This window comes from Cervus elaphus, chromosome 32 (genome assembly GCF_910594005.1).
Source record: "Cervus elaphus chromosome 32, mCerEla1.1, whole genome shotgun sequence".
Classification (NCBI taxonomy): domain Eukaryota; kingdom Metazoa; phylum Chordata; class Mammalia; order Artiodactyla; family Cervidae; genus Cervus; species Cervus elaphus.
This window is the reverse complement of record NC_057846.1, coordinates 48,605,827-48,629,929: the sequence shown is the minus strand read 5'-3', so window position 1 is coordinate 48,629,929 and position 24,103 is coordinate 48,605,827. Positions and strand designations below refer to the sequence as shown.

Here is a 24,103-nt window from a genome sequence, read left to right as displayed (position 1 = left end):
CCCATCTTCTCTCTCTCTGAATGTGCCAGATAAATTCTCCACAGGATCATTTAACTTTTGATCCAAACAGAAAGTCAACATGATATTGCTCTGTACTTACTCATTTTTTTTTTAATTTTACAGGACACTGAAGGCCAAAGACACTAGAAGCTTTGCTCAGGGTCACACAGGGAGTCCTTAGGTAAGTTACATGTTTTATTTATTTTAAGGATAATAACTCTTGAGAGTCCCTTGGACTGCAAGGAGATCCAACCAGTCCATCCTAACGGAAATCAGTCCTGAATACTCATTGGAAGGACTGATGCTGAAGCTGAAGTGCCAATACTTTGGCCACCTGATGCGAAGAACTGACTCATCTGAAAAGACCCTGCAACTGGGAAAGATTGAGGGTTAGGAGAAGGGGATGACAGAGGATAAGATGGTTGGATGGCTCAGTGACTCAATGGACGAGTCTGAGTAAACTTAGGGAGCTGGTGACGGACAGGGAGGCCTTGCGTGCTGCAGTCCATGGGGTTGCAAAGAGTCAGACGCGACTGAGCGACTGAACTGATAGTGAAGTCTACTGGCAGGGAGCGCCCCGGCCTTGACCTGGCTGTCTGCTGGAGGCAGCCTTGCTTCTTGCTTCCTGGAAGCGGCTTCCTGTCCTGTGAGCAAGTCTGCTCCCAAGAGGGGCTGGAGTGTCACAGAGCACAAGGCAGTCACGGGGCAAACGCGGAGTTCCCTGGATCCTACCAGGGCAGCCGTGGGCTCCCGACAGGAGGGGACTGCACATGGCGTGGGCATCGGGAGGGCAGGACGCGGAAGGCCGCGCTAGACAGAGCCTGCCCCCCGCACCGGAGGCGGGGCTGGGGGACCCCCCCGCTGTGGGTGCAGTGCAGAGCAGGCGGACCCAGAAGGGAGCCAACCGCCCCGAGGCAGCCAGGGGGTGTCTGTGGAGGGGAGCCGCTTCACCGAGCCTTGGCAGAGGAGCTCCGGGGGCTCCTGGCAGGCACAACAGGAGGAGCCGGCAGACGCCCCCTCTCAGCTCCCTGGCTGTCCGCAAAGCCCCGCCCGCCGCTGGGGGGCAGCGGGATGCGAACCGGAAGCTCCCCAGGCGCTCTGAACGCGCGCCGCGGCCGGTCCGGACACACTCACCTGAAGACATCAGCAGGACGGCCTGAAGGAGAGCGACCTCAGTGTCGTCCAGGTTGAAAGAGGACAGCGACATCCCCAGGTCGAAGATGGCGTCGGACACCACCCCGAGGCCCCCGTTTTTCAGCTGGCCGCGCGTCACCGCCATCTCCCCGTTCAGGGTCAGAGTCTCACTCTCCGGGTCGTAGCGCACAGCTGCACGGAGGGACATGATCTCCATGCAACAGCCTTTGAGGAGGATGATCTGGTCTTCACATGGCAGCTGGAAAGAAGCAGCCCACGTCAGCAGGAGCGAGGGCACAGACGTCTGCTAGAACCCGCCAGGGGCGACGGGAGCAGCCCCTGCCCTGCCCGCTCGGCTGCAGACTCCCACAGCCACTCCGCAGACTCCAAGCCTGGGCTTCCCAGGGGCACTCGTGGGAAGAAGTCTGCCTGCCAATGCAGGAGATATGGGTTCGATCCCTGGGTCATGAAGATCCCCCTGAGGAGGGCATGGCAACCCAGTCTAGTATTCTTGCCTGGAGAATCCCTGTGGACAGAGGAGCCCTGCGGGCTACAGTCCATGGGGTCACAGAGAGTCTGTGCTGAGTCAGACACAACTGGAGCGACTGAGCACCCACACTGTTCATAATCTTCACCATTTTTTTTTTGGCTGCACTGCATGGCATGTTGGATCTTAGGTCCCTGATCCAGGATTGAACCCACACCCCCTGCATTGCAAGGGCAACCACGCCAGAACCCAGGTCTCCCATGCTGCAGGCAGATACCTTACTGTCTGAGCCGCCAGGGAAGCCCAGGATCACTGGAACAGCCCGCAACTGAGACCTCCCTAAATGTACCACCATTTTGGTCCGGGAGCTCTAAGGGCCGAGGCCACTGTTAGCTGGCGACTGCGCTGCTCTGTTTTTTGAAGCACTTTTGCTCCCTGAATCTCTTAAAAGGCAGAGGACTAGAAGGTCTCTTACAGACACATGTGACCTCTGAGGCCCGGAGATGTCATAACTTTGCTCAGAGTCAACCAGTGGATCAGAGGCAGAGGTGAGCCCAGAATCTGGACCTCCTGGCTCCTAGGGTTATTATGTTCTCAGAGTCTCCAGCATCAGAATTACTGCACACACTGGATCTCTTTTCCAGTGTTGTAATCTCATTTTAAACTCATCTGGGTGTCCTGTTAGGATTTGTGATAATGTGATAACATTATTGTCCCCCTGCTTATTTAACTTATATGCAGAGTACATCATGCCAAATGCCGGGTTGGATGAAGCACAAGCTGGAATCAACATTGCCAGGAGAAATATCAATAACCTCAGATACTCAGATGACACCACCCTCATGGCAGAAAGCAAAGAAGAACTAAAGAGCCTCTTGATGAAAGTGAAAGAAGAGAGTGAAAAAGTTGGCTTAAAACTCAACATTCAGAAAACTAAGATCATGGCATCTGGTCCCATCACTTCATGGCAAATAGATGGGGAAACAATGGAAACAGTGACAGACTTTATATTTTTGGGCTCCAAAATAACTGCAGATGGTGACTGCAGTCATGAAATTAAAAGATGCTTGCTCCTTGGAAGAAAAGCTATGAGCAACCTAGACATTATATTTAAAAGCAGCGACATTACTTTGTTGACAAAGGTCCATATAGTCAAAGCTATGTTTTTTCCAGTCGTCATGTATGGATGTGAGAGTTGAACCATAAAGAAAGCTGAGCGCCAGAGAATTGATGCTTTTGAACTGTGGTGCTGAAGGAGACTCTCAGAGTCCCTTGGGCTGCAAGGAGATCAAAACAGTCAATCTTAAAGGAAATCAGTCCTGAATATTCATTGGAAGGACTGATGCTGAAGCTGAAACTCCAATACTTTGGCCAGCTGATGTGAAGAACTGAGGCATTGTAAAAGACCCTGATGCTGGGAAAGATTGAAGGCAGGAGGAGAAAGGGATGGCAGAGGAAGACATGGTTGGATGGCATCACCAACTTGATGGACATGAGTTTTAGCAAGCTCCGGCAGTTGATGATGGACAGGGAAGCCTGGTGTATTGCAGTCCATGGGGTCACAAATAGTTGGACACGACTGAGCAACTGAACTGAACTGATAACATTAATAATAAACTTAAAAAAAATTAGAGTTTGATTTTCTGGAGGGGCAGAATGTTTAATTAAATGCCATTATCAAAGTTTCAAAACACTATTAGTCAATGGGTGTTTTTGATGAATTGGGCTAAGATTGACATGCATCGCTTTGTTTAACATTTGCAACAATGCAGTGAGGTAAATATTCTAATTCCAATTTTATTGACAGGTGTGGAAATCATGACTCAGAGATTGAGAGACATGCTAGGGGGTCCCTGAGTGTGGGTGAGGAGAGAGTTGGAAGCCAGCTCTGTCAGAATCCAAGGTCAAGGGAAAAGGAGAGCTCACTCTCTGAAGGGATTTGGGTGTAAGTTTCTGTAAACAGTGAATATGAAATGATACATAATTTCTATCTTTTCATTAAAGCAGGTTCTGATTCTTTTTTGAGAAATGATCTTGGCAACACAACTACTTCAGGTGACTATATATGACAAAGCAGTACTGTGGAATTACCTTTAAAATACAGAGTATTTCATATATATATATATATATATATATATATATATAATTTGTTTTTTACTAACTCAGCCTACCTGCCTTACTGTTTAATTTCAAATTGCTCTGCTTTTTCTCGAGTAAAAGGCACTTTGTGTTTGGTTCTGGAATCCATTCATGGGAATTCTCCCCTCTACTCATTAAGCAAAAATGACTGTGATTTGCTTTTATTTAGTTTCTGATTAATACTCCTCAATTACATCTTGGATTCCTGGCCTCAGGGCCTGGTAGGGAACAGGAGACGGGAACTTGGCTAGCTCCTCCACAGGCAAGCGGACAGCTGGCTGGAGTGGGCGAACACTGGCTTCACTGCCGAGGGCAGAGGTCCTGTCTGCAGCCCCATCACCGACACCGAGGGCTTGATAAACACGCATTGCTGGCCCCGCCTCTGAGGGTCTGCATGCGCCCAGGTTCCCAGGTGATGCCCACTCACCTGGTTCAGGGACCTCCTTGAGAACCGCGGACACAGAGTAGCAAAGAGAAATGACTAGTCTGATAAAACCATTGATTTTAGTTGGTTTTAGCTGTCACAGAGTACATAGACTTGGGCAGGCCCCATCTTTATAGCCAAGTCTGATGATAGAGGAAGTAGAAGTTTTCTTTTGAAAACTTCCTATTGGTGAGTTCACATGTAAATAAAAGCAGAGTCAAGATTTGTCAGGGATCTCCAGCGGTTTAAAAGCTAGGCCAGATGGCTGTTCTTTAAAGAGGGGTTTAGGGTGAGGTTTGTTTCCCATGTGGGCAGACAGTCTCCAAGTCACCTAAGAGCCCTCCACTGTGGGGAGGCCTCGTGGGGAGCACCCACAGACCTGCCTGCCCCCCGGGGGCACGGCGCTCCATCGGCTGGCAGAAGTGCCCGGGCCCTGCGCTCAAGAAACGGTTCTGATGCGTGCTCTTGTGGCCACTTAAGAGCTTTCGAAGCCCTTGGTTGATGGGCTGGCACGGGTCTCAGCAGAAAGTTACCCTGAGTGCGATTTGAACAGCAGGTGGATCAAACTGCCGCTGGCAGAAACTTCTGGTTCTGGAGACCACCTGGGATCTGGAGCCCACTCCACAGGTAGCTCATGGCCTGTGCCGTTCACTGCCCTCTTTGGGGTTCCAAAGAGTGTCAAAAGGGACTTTGCCGGTGGCTCAGTGGTTAAGACTCTGCACTTCCAATACAGAGGGCGTGGGTTTGATCCCTGGTGGGAAACTAAGATCCCACATGCCACGCGGCGCCACCAAAAGATTTTTTAAAAAAGACAGTGTCAAAGGGTAAAGGTCCCCAGGAGGCCACAAGCACCAGAAACATGCATCGCTGCTGTCAAAATAGCCTCCGCCCACTTATTTTCAATTTGGAGACTACAAAATAGCAAGGTTGAAAGAGAGATGGAATCACGACTTTGAAGCAGGCTTAAACTCCCGAGGGAAGCCTGAAGGGAGAAGCTTGCCACACTCGGCCTGGGAGGGCCGGGCTGGCTCTCACCCTTGCCAAGGACACAGCGCACCGTGTCTTTGTTGCTGGTGGTGGCAATGGCTTCTTTTCTTTCTTTCACTACACAGCGCTCAGTGGCTGGTGGCCTTAAGCTTTACATTTTCTAGAAAACTTTTTTGGTGGGTATTCCAAGGGGAACATAGGACTGATAGGCTAGCTCACCTCATAGGAGTAGCCAACTCCAGTTTTTCCTCAGACACCAAGGACAGAGAAAAGAGGACACAGCCCAGAAACAGAGCACTAAGAGAGGTTCGGGAAAACAGATTCAACCCAGTGCCCAAAACAAGAGCCGACACCTGGAGGGAGAGGAAATGCGTCCTTGGCACAGAGGGGACTGGAGACACACTTTCTAGAGGGCAATTAGGCAACGCAAAGAAAATCCTCAAAGGAGCAGCCTAGGTCCTTAAATTCCACTTCTGGGATTTGCCCTAGGAAACAGGCGGTTTTGTGAACAGGGCATAGGTACCAGAATGCTCATTGCAGAATATTTATATTATTGAAAAATCGGATATGCACTAAAGATCCTGTAAAAGCAGATAACCTAAATCATGGGAGATCTGTTCTTTAGAGTGGGCCTTCCCAGGTGGCTCAGTGGTAAAGAACCCACCCGCCAATGTAGGAGACGCAAGACACGTGGGTTTAATCCCTGGGTCGGGAAGATCCCCTGGAGGAGGAAATGGCAACCCACTGCAGTGTTCTTGCTTGGAGAATCCCAGGCGGGATCTTAGTCCCTGCCCAGGGCCCAAACCTATGCCCCCTGCAGGGGACGTGCCGAGTCTCACCACTGGACTGCCAGGGACGTCCCCCACCCCATCTCACTTATTCTTGAGATGAAGAAACCAGCACGAAGCCGAGCTGCTGGGATACAAAGTGGAAATAATAGAGACAGAGACTCGGGGAACGGTGGCCCCATGCCAAATGGGGAGACTTCATCTCTTTGATCTTAATTTTCCCCATCTGTAAAGTGGGCTTAACAAAAGCTATGCTGCCAATCTGTTGGAGGGACTGGATTTCATGAGGCAGACTTCAGCATGGCGACCAGGATATCACAATGCCGACCGAGAGGAGGTGAGACTGTCGTGTCTCCTGGGCCTGGAGGCGGGCAGTGGAGAGGCCCCTCGTCAGCCTCACCTGGATAAGCTGACGGATGATGACTGACAGAGGAGGCAGGGAAACATGCGGGACAGCGCCTTGTCATTTCGTGCGGCCGTGGCTTTCATGTGACTTTTCTTAAGTCCCAACCAATTAGTATTAAATTACACGTAATACTCAGGAACTCAATGGAACTAATCATGAATACGAACAAAGAAGGAAAAGCAATCTCCTCACCTCACAAAACATAGGCAACTTTTTGGCAAAATCCACCACTCTGGTAATTGCTGGTGTGATGATTTTTGTAAAATGGCTGAAGGCTTCCAAGTCGACCTTTCCACCTTCGGGGGCGTTTACTATCGGCGCCTGTCCAATGTCTTCGGGCTGAGGAGGAGAGACAAGGAGGATTTAAGTGAAGACATCGAACGGGTCACTGATCACGGTTCTCGAGTGGCAGGAAATCGCTCCTGAACTGACATATACTGTACGGTTTCCACGTCGTTCAGTGAGAGACCGTACAGTTTCCAAAACCTTGAATTCTCTGAGCAAAGATATATGTTCCTGGCTATCGCTTTCAAAGGCCCCCAGTCATCACGGTCACAGGGTGGTTGCTGTGGAAAGATGCAGTGAGAGAAAGAGAGAGGGAGGAGAAACAAGAATCTGGCTCTGTTTCTGAGTGCGCGAAGGGGACCTACGTCCGGGGCTTGGGCGCCGTTTTCCGAGCAGGGCACACCCTGTGGGAGTCCTCCTGTGGGCGGTGGGCACGGCCTGGGCAGGGAGGGGGAGCCCCGCACACAGGACCCGGGGACTCGCTCGGGTCCCAGTCTGCCCTCCAGAGGCCAGCTGGAGGGGCCTTGGCGGGCGGGGAAGCTGTCTGTCGGGGGTCACTTCCAGGGCCTGGGCCTGGGCACAGGGCAGGCTCGAGGGCAGAGTGCAGAATCCACTAGCAGTCTTCTCTGCGCTCGTTCGCAACCACCCATTGCCTTGCTGCTCAAAGGGGAGGGGGTAGTCAGCAGCGAGGCCGTCACCTGGGACCTGCTGGAAACGCAGACTCCCCGGCCCTCCCCCCACCTACTGCTGCAGAAGCAACGGGTGAGCGGTGCCAACCCCAGGCCCGGTGCCAACGCCAGGCCCTGCGTGCCCTGGGCTCTCTAGCTCCTCAGCCTGGACCGCGACAGGCTCTCCATGTATCTCCTGTGGTCACCGGTGCTCCCTGTCAGCAACAGTCCTCCCCACTGCCCTTTCTGGTCCTTGCGATGGTAATGACCGCCTCGGGTGGTCCTCCCCCAATCCCTGATGGACAGGCGAGCGAAGGAGTGCCCAGGGAGGTTAAGGATGGTCCCGAGGCCAGGACTGGTCCCTGCTCTTCCAGGAGGCTGTGCCTGGGGTCAGAGGGGCCGACACTGCCTGACGGCGGCGCCCTTAGCCCAGAGTCACAGTGGACTTGCAGGGACGAGGCGGCCTGGCTGGGAGGCGGGAAGAGGGCAGACAGGCCAGGCGGTACGGGCCAGGAGCTGGTCCTGCAAGTCGGACCGCTCACGGCAGAGCGGCTGCTGAGGGCACCGCTGGGGACGGGCTGCGCCTGCCTTCGCAGGCCCCAGGCTTGACTGTGCCTCTGAGTGACTCCCAGAATTGCCGACTCAGTAGGTCCCTGTTAGAGTATCTGCATTTCTACCAGCTCCCCTGGGCACCGATGCCGCTGGCCGCAGCGCGCACGCTGAGCAGCACTCCGCGAGCAGTGACCACGCCCAGCCCGGAGGGACCCACTTCCTGCTTGGCTTCCCCCACCGCCCGTTACTGCTCACGCCTCCTTTTTAGCACAAAGACAAGCAAGGATGGTTCTTTCACGCTACTGCCAGGGCACCAGCTCGGAGGGGTGGCCCAGGCCTCCAAAGGTGTGACTGGAGATGTACAGACTGGGGTCGAGGGAGGGGGATTTTTAAATCTACTTCATAGCAAACCATGACAACATTGACCTTGTTTGGATTCTCCCGGAGGTTCTTCTGTTTATTCTCCTTTTTGTTGTTTGTTTTGGGGACAGCAAGTAGATGGGAAAGAAAGCTGGTTTCTCTCTTGTTTCATATCAGTGACTATGTTTTGGGGCAACTGTCGGCATAGCAAGCCCATGGAAGCTGCTGGCTCTCCGGATGCAGACAGAATTGATGGGCTAATCACAGTTAAGGCTTCTCTCTCTCCCCCGTCTCTGTCTCTCTCATAGACTGAGTTAAGGGAAAAGGACTTCCCTAATGGCAGAAAGTGAAGAGGGACTAAAGAGTCTTTTGATGAGGGTGAAAAAGGAGAGTGAAAAAGCTGGCTTAAAACTCAACATTCAGAAGACGAGGATCATGGCATCTGGTCCCATCACTTTATGGCAAAGAGATGGGGAAAAAATGGCAAGAGTTACAGACTTTATTTTCTTGGGCTCCAAAATCACTGTGGATGGTGACTGCAGCCATGAAATTAAAAGATGCTTGCTCCTTGAAAGAAAAGCTACGACAAACCTAGATTGTGTATTAAAAATCAGAGACATCACTTTGCTGACAAAGGTCCATATGGTCAAAGCTGTGGTGTTTCTAGTAGTCATGTATGGATGTGAAAGTTGTACCATAAAGAAGGTTGAGTGCTTTAGAATTGATGTTTTTGAATTGTGGTGCTAGAGTAGGCTCTTCAGAGTCCCCTGGATGGCAAGGAGCTCAAACCAGTCCATCCTAAAGGAAATCAGCCCTGAATACTCATTGGAAGGACTGATGCTGAAGCTGAAACTCCAATACTTTGGCCTCCTGATGCGAAGAGCTGACTCACTGGAAAAGACCCTGATGCTGGGAAAGATTGAAGGCAGGAGGAGAAGGGGATGACAGAGGATGAGATGGCTGGATGGCATCACCGACTCAATGGACATGAGTTTGAGTAAACTCTGGGAGAGAGTGAAGGACAGGGAAGACTGGCATGCTGCAGTCCATGGGGTTGCAAAGAGTCGGACATGACTGAGTGACTGAACAACAAGGGAAAAGGTACATCAGAAAGTCTGGGGGTAATTCTTCTGAAGCACAAGGCAGTCTGGCATCCTTCAAATCTCCTTGCTGGTCTCTCTAATCCCTGCCACTCCAAAATGTGGCCCAGCTCACCTGCGTGTCTACTTTATAACTCTCTCACGAAGATCAACTAATAAAAGGAACATGGTCACACAGTAAAAAGGTAGAGAGTTGTATACACACACACACACACGGTGATCTTTTTAAGAAATAAAAATACAAGTATTATTTTAATAACATAGTTTTGGCCTGGTTGACTCCAAACATCTTCTCACTGAACATTGATAGATCTAATTTAATTGTATTGAATTGTCTTCAGTGTCTTTTGAAATATCAGTGGCTAAACACTAATGTTAATAATTTCCATTTAATCTGTGAATCTATGGGGTATTTGAACTACCATCTGTGATACCTCTAGAGGTTTGAAAAATAGGAGGGAAATTGTATAAGGAAATATGATAATTTTAACTAAAATTAAATGCCTAAGTATAACAACCTCATGAGCTTTTCTGTTGACAAATAGCAGAGTAGAAAAAAATTTTATATTTAAGCTTTTGGATATTTAATGGAAAATACAATTGCTAGAAGTAAAACCATATACAAAGTAAAAGCCTTCTATTATATCATTAAACTTTATATCCAAAATAGATCTTGGATACTAGAAAAAAGAATATATGAATTGACCTGAGTTAAAGCATCACATGTTAAGAAATTAAAGTTGACAATGCAACCTTGTTTGTGACTTCCCTGAAGATTTTTTACCCATAAGGACAACATATTATTTGCTAAAATATTTGGAAGATGTTAAAAATAGAATACAAATAGCTGGCACACTTGAATCTACTGGGTATCTTCTTCCAGCAAGTAGCCTGTAGTCCACTCACTGAACACATTTGCTCATATACACGTGTGTGCTTTTTCACATGAGATCAAACTCAGAGACTGAGATAGGTCCCCGGCAGGCAGACTCAGCAGTGGAGACTCGGTGAGCGGGCCTTTTGCATCTGTGGATCAAAGTGCCGGAGCTGTTTCACGGGGGTGGGCAAGGGGCCCTAATGGACCCCTGGAGCCAGCCCCGTCCACCTCTTCCCAATTCCTCCCCAATTTGCCTTGTGCTCTTCCACTCCAGTATTCTTGGGCTTCCCTGGTGGCTGACAGTAAAGAATCTGCCTGCAATGTGGGAGACCTGGGTTTGATCCCTGGGTTGGGAAGATCCCCTGGAGAAGGGACAGGCAACCCACTCCAGTATTCTGGCCTGGAGAATTCCATGGACTGGATAGTGCATGGGGTCGCAAAGAGTTGGACACGACTGAGCGACTTTCACTTTATTTTGCTTTTCCTTCTGGGGCTGCCTCCTCACCTCCCCGAGACTTTTGCTTTTTCTTTAAAGTCTTCACTTCAGTCTCACCTCTGCCAAGTCCAACTCGAACTTCTCTCTGAAGCCTTCCCAGATGGCCTCAGTGGGAGATGGTGTCCACTTCATTTGAATACACAAGGTGGCCCAGGTAACCACTCATCAGGCATCGAGGCATTGTTACTTTTATTGTAGTTATGAAAAGTGGAAGCGTTAGTCTCTCAGTCGTGTCTGACTCTGCAGCCCCATGGACTGTAGCCCGTCAGGCTCCTCAGTCCACGGAATTCCAGGCAAGAGTACTGGAGTGAGTTGCCATTCCCTTCTCCAGGGAACTGTAGTTTCACAGGTATACATCTAAGATAAGAACTTCTCAAGACGGGGAATGTGCCTTGAGGATCTTCGTCTCCTGTGTAGAAGGCACTGGGCCAAGCGGTGAGGACTGGCGGAGGGAGTGCATCATCCATGGTGTTCACACATGTCCTCAGCCACTATTTATTGTGCGGCTACTATGGGCTCAGGCTTTGTTCCACACTGAGGCTACAGAAACAGTATGTCCTCAAAGAACGTGCATATGGTGATGGGAGACGGACAATAAGTGAAATGAATGCTCTCAAGAAAGAATGCTGATTTGTGATAAGACTGGAGGTGACCGCGGCTTGGGAGGTCGGGTGACCAGCCAGGCCCCTTTGAGATGTCATGTGTGAGCTTTATCTTGAAGAACGGCAAGAAGGCAGGCTTCCACAGACACAGAGGACACTGAAGGCAGAGGGCAAACCCACTGCACAGCCCCAAGGTCAGAGAGGAGGCCCCTTCAGTAGGCCCAGACATGGCATGTGATACAGGAGGGGAAGCAGGCCCTCAGGGGCCATGGAGAGGAGATGGGTGAACTTTAAACGAAATGGAGCACCACTGAAAAGATTTAAACAGGAAAGCAGCCAGGACGGGATTTACGGTTACTACACAGAGAAGGGATGCAGGAGCCAAAGGAAGAGATGGGAAAACCCCAGCGGTGGTTTGGGCAAGAGGGGAAGTGGGCTGGACCACAGGGGTGGCAGCGGAGATGGAGAAAGGGCAGAGATGGAGGCCTCTCTAGGGAGCCAAGGGCAGGGGCTGCTGAGGGACTGGAGGAGGTGAAGGCCGATGAGGAGCCCAGCAGCTCTCCTCTGGGCAGTGGGGGTGGGGTGGGGGGGGTGCATAGAGGAGAAATTCAGGGGTGTGTGCAGATGTGGGCTTTGACCCCAGTTCAGCACTAGAGGAGGCTGGTATGACACAAACTGAGACGGACCGAGGTTTTCTGCTTTGGCATTGGAATCGTGCAAGGGAGTAGGAAATACTCCAGCTGACCTCTTTGCAAGTGGCTGTCTTGAAGCTGAGGACTTCTTGGCTTGGGTCTGTGGCACAAGCAGAGGGGATGGGCAGACGGGACCCTTCTATCCCTCTGAGTGATCACAGGGTGTCTCCCCTCACCTTTGTGGTGGGGTTGTTGTTGTTCAGTTGCTCACTCGTGTCCTTTGCGACCCCATGGACTGCAGCACGCCAGGCCTCCCTGTCCATCACCAACTCCCGGAGCTTGCTCAAACTCATGTCCATTGAGTCTGTGATGCCATCCAGCCTTCTCATCCTCTGCTGCCCCCTTCTCCTTTTGCCTTCAATCTTTCCCAGCATCAGGGTCTTTTGTAGTGGGGGGAAGGGGACAAATGGCGATTGAAGGTCTCTGGGCCTTGGGACATTACTACCCAACGGCTCCCTTCTCCTGGGATGAGCGGGGGACAGGACGGGGAGAGTGGGGGTGCGTGGATGATGCGCTGGGTAACCCGCAGGGGGTGTTAATGACACGCCAAGATCTCATGACGGTTACTTTTATATCACTGGTAACAGCACCAAAGAGCCGAGCCTTAGACAGGAAGTAACTTACCCCAAGTCACACAATTAAAGAGCAACAGAGCAAGCAGTAAACTCAGGCTGCCTGGTTCCAGTCTCTACACACATAAGCACTAGGCGACACTGCCTTCTTCTGATGTAATTATAATCATTTTGAGTGACAGCAGCCTTCCCGGCTTGCTGCATTTGTCTTGTGACCTGTCTACTCAGACCACACATGGCCAAACCACCCATCCTGCCTCATCCTTTCTGAGACGATTCCCATCGAGAATGAGATGTAAGACAGTAGCTCTGCCAGGGGAAAAGCAGGGCAGGCCTGCCCTGGTTCTGATGGTCACATTTTATACCGGGTGGAAAATCCACCCAAAGCCATACCTTCGCACGTGAACTAAGGGAGCAGAGAAACAATGAGAGAGGCTGGGGCCTGGGATGCTTGGCTGCCGTGGTTGCACCTGGATACACCTTTTCTCCAGCAACAAAATAAAAAAGAAACCATCAGGGACTAAAACTAACTGTGTGCATGCATAGTTGGGGCAAATTCTGGACAACAAGATACACAAAGACCAAAAAACCACTTCTGAAGAGCCAGGAGCAAATGCAGGATACTACGCATGGCCCCTGCGCTCACCACCGCCAGAGGGGCGGGCAGACCACCTAAGACACCCTGCAGTCTGCTGCTGGACTCACCCCTCCTCTCACCCCGTATAAGAAACCAGTTTGCCCCACTCCCCTCGGGTAGTGAGCAAGCAGGAGAAACCGTCCCGCTGCAGCTGCAGGAACCCAGATAAAGCCTCGCCCGAATTGCTTGTCTGGCCCCTGATCAATTTCTATTGATTGAGGAAGACCAGAAACCCTGGTAAAAGTAACACAGTGTTCGGCAGACAGTACTGTTCCTGGCAGGGGTGTACTTTGAACCAATGTCTCCCATGCTGGGCAGGTGCAGCTGTGAGTGCCTTGGTGGAAACCTTGCTTCCCCCTGTCTGGCACAAGCTTCTTGTCCGTGTCTCAGTCCACATCTACTTGTCATCGTCACTGTCATCACACAGGGACTGGTGCTTCTGTACCTCCAGAGATTTGAGGGGATTGGAGTATGACTTAAATGCTTTTGGAAATAGTTGTAAAGAGTGGTTTTAAAATCACTGAAAATCTGCAAGGCTTTTGCAAAAGTTCCTTTACTTGCCAAAGACACAGACACGCTGATTTGAACCCCAGGTCAAACCACCAATCTCTGTTTATGACTTGAGTCCTGGTCTTAAGGTTAAAAAATGATGAAGAAACTCCTTTCGGAGAGTAAGTTACTTACCCATTCCCGATAAATGGATACTTCTAGCTTTCATGACAACATATAATTTATAATCCCTTATGACATTGCTCCACTATTATTAACAATAATAGGCCTCCTCAAATATTTTTCCAGACAAGATGGGCCATCATCACATAAAAATAAATGAAATAATATAAGTAGTGGTGTTGTAAGCAAAAAAAAGTGGTATTGCCCACACAGGAGATGCAAGTGCTCACATATAGAAGCCAGTTCTGTACATGGATTCTTATGAAGCAAAGCTGTCTTTAATGAAAGATTTTTAATGACTTTGCAGGAATAATTCACGACCGCCAAGAGTCACTTTTAATCCTGAGCATAAATACTCAGTCACAACCACCCAGCTGCAGGGAGCATGTGTAAATGTGTCCAGAGGCTGAGACACCAGGCCTAGCTGTGCTGTTTCTGAGGGTGGATCCATGGAACTCGATGGTGCATTTCACAGATATTTATTGGGCTCGGTTCTGGTTATCTACTGCTGCATAACAGACTCTCCCCAAACTTGAAACAACACTTTCTCATTTAAAACAATACATTTTCACTGTCTTTCAGAGTTCTGGGTGGTTCTCCAGGGGTCCCTCATGAAATAGCAGCAGAGACTGGTGTCATCTGCAGGTGACTCCAGTCACACCGCTGGTGCCTGGCCAGGTTGGCAGTCTCTCCACATGGCTGCCTGGGGCTTCCTCCCAGCATGGCGGTCTCAAGGTAGCGGGACTCTTACTCTTTTAGTTTGTTACGGCAGTTGGCTTCCCTCAGAGAGACCACGTGGCAATCCTCTCCAAAATAACCAACTGGAAACTGCAAGCCTTCTTACGACCCAGCCTTAAGAGTCATTCTGCCCAAATCCATCGCTTCAAGGAATCACAGCCCAGCCCAGATTCAAGGGGAGAGAGGACTAGATTCTACCGCTCCATGGTGAAGAAAGGGAGGAAAGAACTGATTGACAGTCACCTTAGAGAGAAGCTACCATAAACTTCAATCACACACGTGACAGACAGTGAAGGTGACAAAGCTGAATGGAATTCTGTCCTTCCCTCAAGGAGATCCGGGGCGGCCCGGGCACAAAAGGGAAGTGGCTGACAGAAATAATGATCACTGTCGAGACAGATGGGATGACGGAGGCATTGTCTTCCTCAGCATCCCTCTAGGATAAAACATCCTGGAGAAAGAGTTCTTTGCTTTTGGACCAACAGGGACAGTTCCTTGAAATATCAAGGATCTAAAAAATATACATTTCACGGCAGCTCCATGACGGGTGGGGAGACAGGTGGGTAAAGCAGTGGCTCTGTAAACATCAACTTCCTGAACAAAACCTTGTGCCTGGGTAACCTTACAGCCCTGAAGAAACACTACTGGCAGATCATTCTGTGCAATGCCTTCCCCAGTTCTTTCTCTAGATGATCAAGAGAAGCATTAGGAGGATTTGAGTTAAAGGTACAGACATGGCTGTTTTAATAACTAAAAATCATGCTATCTTGGCTGAAGACTTGGGCCAAAAGACCCAAGTTGGCTGTTTGGCCACTTTATGCTAGTGTGATCCTTAGGTGGGACACTGGAAAGGCCTGGGGCTTGGTTTGCATACCTGTAAAACGAGGATGGTGATTCCAGCCTACCTAACCCAAAGTGTTGTGAACTCCAAGGAAGCAATGGATAGGAAGGACTTTCACAATGGCTAGTTTTCGTTCGTTTGTTTTTTGACATAGACCATTTTAAAAGTCTTTATTGAATTTGTTACAATTTTCCTTCCATTTTATGTTTCGATGTTCTGGCCACAAGGCATGTGGGATCCCAGCTCCATGACCAGGGACTGAACTGCACCCCCTGCATTGAAAGCCCAAGTCCTAACCCCTGGACCACCATAAAACGGCTAGTTTTATAAAAATGTCAAACATGGATATTTCAAGGGTCTGGCAAGGCCTGTTTTTTTTTACACTCCCCTCCCCCATCCCTACTCCATGTTCCCATCGTCCCCCTGGACCTGACTGCATTTATTTTAAACTCAACATTTTGACTTCCATTGATGTAAAAATACATTTGATATATGGGTCACATCTTTCTAGGGGTGATTCTAAACGGGATTTTGGAGTGAGTTTAGGGGATGAAGTATGCATACAAATGGGCATCTGAGGGAAGACCTGAGTATAAAAAGGGAGAGCTGGCAGGTAAAGAATTTTGCTAGTCAGCTGACCCAGGGCTGGCGTACCTCCCAGTAGAGGCAAAGAGCTAACTGCGTTAGAACTCAGTAACTCACACGTTGGCTCTGCGCTCCCAGCAGTAACAGGCGGAAGGACACCAGCATCCTGGGTTCTGCGCACCCAGCACTCAGAGGCGAAGCGGAAGTGGAAGTGGAAGGGGCGGGGTCTTACCAGGAACTTCCGCTTCTGCTTCCAGTGGCTGCCCTGGGCGTTGGTGGCCACGTGGGCCTCGGTGACGGTCTTGATGAGCTCCCATTCCTGGTCAGTGGGCTCTGGCTTGTGACCCATGGATTTCTGCAGCTCCTCCCGCCGCCTCTTCTCCCGGTTCTCTTCGATGAGTTTCCTCTTGGCCAGACGCTTGCTGTCGTCCAGGACCACTGCGGGGGGAGAGGGACACAGAGCAGACACTCTCCAGACAGCTGGCAGACCCGCAATGGCTCGGGCGGCTCAGAGGAGGTCGCCTCGAGGCCTTTCTCCTTCGGCGGCAAACTGCCACCGGCTAGCCATTGTCCACCATAAGCCCCGGCACCCATTTCCCAAAGCCTAGCCAGCTTTCCAAAACAAAGTGGGGTGGGGGAGACACACTTGGACACCGGGCATCTTAGCTCCACAGGGGTGACCCTAAATAAGAACGAAGCAGAGACAGGTAAAGCCCATCCCACCTAGAGGGTCATAAGTGGCTCTGTCTAGCCAGTCATCTGAATTCACTCTTAAGGTGTCTGTTCCTCCCCTCAGCCCTAGCCTCCCCAAACGGCTCTTAGTAAGGGCTTCAGGTTTAAAAAAATCTGGAGCAGTAAACAGAGGCTGGTATCCCTTTCTCAGAGGGAAAAGAAGTCTTGCTTTTCATTTGTTTACTCAACGCTGATTGGAGTGGCTAGGAGCTTGGCTAGGCCAAGCTCAGCCCTCACAGATACTTTCTTTGCATTGCTCTATACCTGGTCAACCCTCAAAGTGATTAAAGAAACCAGGCTTTGGAATCTAGAAAGACTGGGGCTTGAATCCTGAGACTACCACATTCTAGCTGTGTGCCCTCTGGCAGCTTGCTGAGGCTCTCTGAGCTTTCGTTTCTTCCAGTATAAAATGGGATCAATAAGACCTACTTCACAGGCTATCAGTATGATGATGCAGGACACGTGCTCAGTAAACAGAGCTGTGAATTGTATAATTTATTGGTGGTCTCCAACCTTTCTGGCACCAGGGACTTATTTTGTGGTAGACACTGTCTTTTTCCCATGGATTGCAGGTTGGGAGTGATTTGGGGATGATTCACACCCATTGCATTTACTGTGCATGTCATTTCTAATCTAATGCCACTGCTGACCTGACAGGCTCAAGGGCCAGAGGTTGAGGACCCCTGATACGCAAAAGGGAAATCAGAAGTGCAGGTAAGAGCAACCTATACTTCTGTGGTTAATTTCCAAAAGGAAACCATTTCACCAGACTGTTAGTAGCTCTCAGTGGCACAGAAAGACTCGGTTCATACTACAGGGTCGTAGTGTTTTACTACTGCTCAATCTCAGCTCTGATCTAGTCCACTCCCTCTTTCACAGAGAAGGAAGAAGGCGATCATGACTTCCCAAAAGTCACACAACAAGTTCATGGCAGGACCACGGTAAGACCCAGGACCCCCAACTGCAGTCCTAGAACATCATTGTCCTAGGGCCATTTCCTGAGGAAGGTGTGTCCTGCTAGGAAAAGCAAAATTAAAACAAACAAACAAAAAAGCAGGCATAGCAGAGGAAGAGAACCAAAAGTATCTGGTGAATCCATAAACAGAGAATGAGACCCAGATCATGGAGACGTGGCTGGATCTTTAAAGTGAGGGGGACACTGAGAAATGTGGGCAGGCTGGGTGAGCCCCGTGAAGTCAGCATGGTTCACCCATTAAAAGGAGGCAAGGAGACGGCCGTGCTCATAACCCCACTCCCCAAATGCTTCCCTGGTGTCAGGGATCGTGGCAAATTGGACGTGCATTATTCTAATTGAATCCTAAGATCAGTGATAATTTCACACAAGGGAAACCTGAAATTAAGTCCAGTGGGCACACAGTTAGTAAGTGGCAGACCTGGGACTCCAACAGTTTTTCTGATTATAAAACCTGAGCTCTTATAATGAATGACTCACACACAAGCAAGTTGCACTCAAAATGAATTTCCACCAAGTGTGGATTAACACTGAGTTTTTAAAGCTCATCAACTTTCACATCTTTAACTTTCAGTAAAACATTGCAATGGACATTCAGCAGGTCCCTTCTCTCCACAGGACCATAGCAGACATTTTGTTGGCAACCGGTAAAAGCCTTTCAGAGACAAAGAACTCAGCCAGAGGTGGGGATTAACCCATGGTTTCCAGCCTCATGCCCTGACACAACGCTCCTCCTTTTTTTTCTATATAAAAGATTCCCCTTCTGTCTTCTTTAATGGGCAAACCAAGGACGTTCCAGAGATTTTTGTTGTTGTTCTTAGAGGACTCTGTTTATCACATAAATGTGGCTGTGACTATTTCCTCTTCATGAGGTCCTCACTGCATTCTTTTTTCTTTCCTCTTTTCTTTAAACTAAAAGTTGAAATCCTTCACCGATGTGCAAAAAATTTATGCCAGAAGAAATCAGTAACCCAGATACCTAGCAAAAGGGAGGGCACACGTTCTGAATGGCACGATTCTTATTTCATGATTAGATTAATTAAAGTGACTGGTGTAAATCCCTTGCACAGTGTGGGGAAGAGACCCCGACGGCTAATCTCACCGCCATATGCTGTGGCACTTTGAAAACTGGGGAGGATGACTTCAGCTTGGAATGTTTTTATGGGCTAAAAATATAACAACAACAACAAAAAAAAAACCAACTGCAGGATGAGTCATGCAATAGGACTCAAGTTCACATTCTTTAGAAATTTCTGAACACGATGTTTTCTGCCAGTGCCCCGACTCCAAAAATGCCCACAAAATAAATTCCTGTCTCTGCTTTTGAAAAAAAAGGAGAGAATTAGTCCATGCGGTTCTGACCACATGAATGCTGTGTGGAAAATCACACCTCATCAAGGTGGGTGGACAAGACCCCTCGTCTGTAACCTCTGTGCAAACGGAGTGTGGCTGCCTGTCCTGCACGCGTGACGGGGACAGGTTAACCTCTGTCCCTCAGCCATCATCTGGATGCCTCTGGAGTCAGGAGCTGATGGGGAAGGTAGGATGGAAACTGACCAGCCATGGATGGGAGTGAGGGTCCCTGAAAGGGCTGGGTGCTTGCCCGCTGTCCACAAGCATTCCTGCTTTCTTTCCTGCCTGGTTGTTGTCCTTGAGCCACCCTTTTCCCCAGTCAACACTCCCTGAATATGAAGCAAAGGAAGCAAATTGTTACTTACAATCTGTTGCCATGCCAACGTAGATGCATTTTTTAAAGCGACATTCCTGGCACTGATTTCTTGTAACTTTGTCTATGACACACTTTCCTTCATATTTACAGGAATAGGATGGATGGAGATTTTTCTGAATGGTTCTTCTAAAGAAACCCTACATGAAAAAGAAAGACCCAAGACAGCCGTTTCAGATTGTCTAGAAATAAAGGACCTCCAGCATTTTGCATCTTCCTAACCACGGTGGCTGGTTTTGGACCTCACCTGTGCACTGGCCTGTAGCTCTACCTGTTCCAGTGCAGGGCAGCTGAGCCACAGTGAATCTAAGGAGTTCTCAGTCTGAGGAGGGGGAGAGGTTCAGAAGCTGTGGAGCCATCATCTTTTTGGCATTTACTCAAAGCTAACGGGCAAATTGGTGTTCACGCTTATGTTTTCCAAACAGTGAGTCATATAAATAAATTATATGATTTCATTTCATAGAATGCCACAGTGTGAAAGTCTCTCAAGCATGTCTGTCTTCTTTGCCACCACAGGGGCTGTAGCCCACCAGGCTCCTCTGTCCATGGGGATTCTCCAGGCAAGAATACTGGAGTGGGCTGCCATGTCTTCCTGCAGGGAATCTTCCCAACCCGGGGACTGAACTTGGGTTTCCTACCTTGCTGGCAGATTCTTTACTGTCTGAGCCAAGCTTTGAAGAGGTTTGCTCTTTATACTGGAGAATAAAAGAGCTAGATACTTGTGATGCTCTGTTAATTAGTAATGTAATCATTTAGTATTTAAATGCATGCATTAACTGCCTTTAGAGATTTAGTTTAATTCTGGTTTTCGACGCTTGAGATGGCTGTGACCAGCTCAGATACCCCTTAAAACAACAGTCACTGGGGAGGAGAAAATTCCAAATTCTTTACCAAATTTTCCCCAAAGCTCATGGCATTGGAGTTTTCCTTTCCTAGCATCCTGTTTCTCCAGAGTCTGTAGACACATGCCCTGAAGTTCAATGCTTCTTCCTCTCTAAAGGCACAGGAGAGGGCCACCTGAGGATAGAATGAGGTTCCAGGCCTAGGTGACTTATGTAACACCCTCAAGGCGGTGTCGCATGAGAAACCTTTCTGGACATGGTACTCAAGTCATAATGGCAGAAAGCGCTCCTTGTGAGTGGCGCATTGCAGAGTGCTGCAGACAAGTACCTCTGTCTCTCCCACAACCTTCTGAGGTTGGTACTCTTAATATCTCCACAGCGGGGATTAAAAAACTAAGCCTCAGACAGGTTAAATCACTTGGCCCAAATCACATGGCACGTACACGCTGGAACTGGAACCTGGGAATTGGACTGCAAATCTTACTTATTTAACTGCTTATATGATATAAACTTAGTCCAGTTTTACTGTATTATTTAAATGTTTTAAATGAACATATTATAAACAGTCCCTTCTCATCCATTCTCAAAAAACCACATCGTTTTATGTTTTAGAATACACTAGCAAGGCACAACAGGTTTTAAAGGAAGTTGCCTGTTAAAGCTTAAAGGAACTCCAACTTGGTTGCATAAATTGGACTTAGATGCCAGCTGATCTACTGAAAGTTGCTCAGTCATGTCCGACTCTTTGTGACTGCACGGACTATCCAGTCCGTGGAATTCTCCAGGTCAGAATACTGGAGTGGGCAGCCTTTCCCTTCTCTAGGGGATCTTCCCAGCCCAGGGATCGAACCCAGGTCTCCCGCATTGCAGGCGGATTCTTTACCAGCTGAGCCACCAGGATTAAGCCCAAATTGTAATTATCCCATGTAACCGGCCCTGGCTTTGATGATGTACATATGCCATTTGCATATTCCTCACTCAGACTCAGGAGCTCTTCTTTACAAGGGAAGGGTCTGAGGAAGGATCTCACACTGAGCAAAGCAGAATAACACAGAGGACTGACAGACTGAGGCTCAGGCACTCCGTATCAGGGGACGTGTGCTCATCCCTGGTCAATTCTACGACTCAAGTCCTAACAGAAGAGCTGTCATATTATATTTGGCTCTGCATCCTTAAACACTGAGTCCATTAGTTTGAATGATGTCGACGAACTGTCGCAAGACTCCCTAAAGCACACGCGGGGCAGCGGCTGATGTATTTCCTGGGTGTCCAAGGTGGGCCGTGCTGCCGGACTTGGACGTCAGAGCCTGCAGAGAGTGGAAACAAGCTTCCACGCCCGCCTCCTCCACCCCGTTCCCTTCCCTCCACCCCACCCTTCGAGGGTTGCACTTGCTTGAAAGGTAGAAGAAACTCAGAGATTCTAGCAAGAAGACAGATGTCACAGGCAGGGATCAGGGCCACCAGGTGGCATCCTCCTTGTGGTCTCCCTAGAGGTGGCAACACTGAAGTCGGGGGCCTCCAGGAGCATGCTGACCGCTGCTCTGAAGTTGGGAGACTGTTCCCCTGAAGTCAGGAGACCTTTTCTGCCTCATCTGCTCACACTGGCTCATGTCCGGGGCAGGGCGGGGAGCTCACCGAGGAGTCAGACAAGAGCAGGGAGGGGAGGAGGTGATGAACCAGAAACAGATGTAATGAGCATTTTTCCAAAAAGGCTTCTCTGGGAAACTTTAGAAGGAATGAATGAAATAACTGATGCTTGGTTTATTTTGAAGAAAAAAAAAAGTTGAGGCAGCAGGCTGTGCCATTCTTAGTGCCATCTTTTCTGTGGTTCATCTCAAAGACTCTTCTTGGGCACTTCATGGACCAGATCCTTTTTAAGGCTCAGGCTTCCCCTGAGGCATGATAGAAGCAAATTTTGACACATGATGAAGGAACACTTCATTTGAGTAAATGTCCAAGATGGTAGGTTCCTTAATTTTAAAAAGGGAGAAACATCAACTTTTGCGAGTGAACTTGGATAGAAAATATTTACTTATAAAAAAATCTCTTTGAGACAAAAGAGATGTCTCAGAGACAGAGTAAGAACATATCTCTCACTGGTGAGTTACTGGTGAGCGGAGGTTTTGCTTTTATAAATTGACATTAGACATGTTTCTCTGCATTTTGAGAAGAACTGAATCCATTTCTTAGTGGTCCAGAATGATGCCGTAATCAGCGCTAAAGTGATTTATTATGGGAACATAAACTTTCTTTCTACAAAAGATGCATGAAAACTGCCCTATCCTAACAAAGGAAACATCTGATCTGGAAGATTTCCACTGTCTTCAGGGCAAAAACAGGCAGAAAAGAGTCCCTCTACACACTGCGGAATTATAGGTTTGAATAAACAAGATGTAAAGTGCAACTTTTTTCATTTTTGGTCACTTTTAAAAGCCCTGTTTCATTTGAACATCTCTTTTGCTTTTTTCCCAAGATGCTCTGTCCTTGTATTAAATGATCTGTGTAACTGCCCTTGGGTTTCCCAGATGACATAAGAGGCAAGGGTTCGAACCCTGGGTTGGGAAGATCCCCTGGAGAAGGGCATGGCAATCCACTCCAGAATTCTTGCCTGGAAAATTCCATGGATAGAGGAGCCCGACGGGCTGCAGTCCATGGGGTCACAAAGAGTCGGACACAACTGAGCGACTAAACCGCAAACAGCAGCAGTGAGCTTTAAGTCCTCTGTGAGGCACGTTTGGTCTGTAGAGTCCCTTTGGGAACTGAATATAAATGGAATTTTCATTACAGTCGCTCCTAGAATTCAAAATTTGTCATTAAAAACTGATTTGAGAGAATCTCAACACTGAATAATCAGGTAGGTAAAATCTTTCTTAATTGGGGCTAATTTAGAAAAAAGACCCATTTGAATCGCTGAGCTTTTGGAATGAGGGAAAGCATCTACAGAAATGGTTTTATCAGTTTCAAACCAAGCCCATAGAATTGGCCTTTCAAGAGGCAGGCTGCAAGTTTCCCAGTTAATAAATAGCCACAACTTATTTGTAAATAATGTCATCAAACTCCTTATGATATTATTTTCATAGATGTAATAGCAACCTTTAGCCCAATCTCTGTTAAAAGGTTACAAATTCTAGATCAAAGGGGTCTGGATGAATGAGAACAACATTACATCACATTCCAAAAGAGTCCTGCCTTGAGACCTTAAAAATGACCTCTTTTCACTGGATATATCATCTTAACACTTTAGCAGGCTACATGTTTCCTAATTTTGTGCACAGAAAGCAGGGAGTTTGCATGGAAAATCTTCCACTAGGGAAATGACCCCATCAGTATGAAACCGAGCTAACATGTTGAATTTGGGGGTCTAGGGTCAAAGGTTAGGAGAAAAGGGGGTAGCTGGAGGAAGGAGAGGAGAGGGGGGGTGAGGAAGGTGATGAATGAGGGAAGACTGGTTTGTCTTATAAATTTTAATACGCTTTTTGCTCTAAAGTTTTTGATCATTTCATTTAAAAGGTAAATAAAACATTCAACAAAAAAAAGTCTTTCTCTGACTTACTACGTCTTTTATAAAAACATCAGCTGAATGCCCTGGGTTAAGTTCTGTTTACCTTTACAGTGAACTTTACCTTCTAGGCTGGTTGTTGGACCAAAACGTGTTTGCCAGAAAGTCAACTTCATTTTGATAAGGAAGATGTAAGTTTGCAAATTCAGGTTCACTTTCCTGGAGTACACTAACTGTTGTTTGCCTGTATTCTTGTCAAGTGTCTCCTGCAGGTGAGTCTGGAGAGGAT

General features: G+C 48.4%; 1 protein-coding gene across 7 annotated transcripts in view; it reads right to left on the bottom strand.

The window, feature by feature from the left end:
- Positions 1-24,103, bottom strand: part of THRB (thyroid hormone receptor beta) — a 415,968-nt gene that overhangs the window by 7,542 nt on the left and 384,323 nt on the right. For all 7 annotated transcript variants that reach the window (XM_043893781.1, XM_043893780.1, XM_043893784.1 and 4 more), the window contains exons 6-9: positions 19,466-19,613; positions 16,275-16,480; positions 6,558-6,704; positions 1,135-1,393 (exon numbers count right to left, since the gene is read on the bottom strand). In XM_043893781.1, the coding sequence (XP_043749716.1) occupies positions 1,135-1,393; positions 6,558-6,704; positions 16,275-16,480; positions 19,466-19,613 (760 nt within the window). The remainder of the gene's footprint in view (positions 1-1,134; positions 1,394-6,557; positions 6,705-16,274; positions 16,481-19,465; positions 19,614-24,103) is intronic.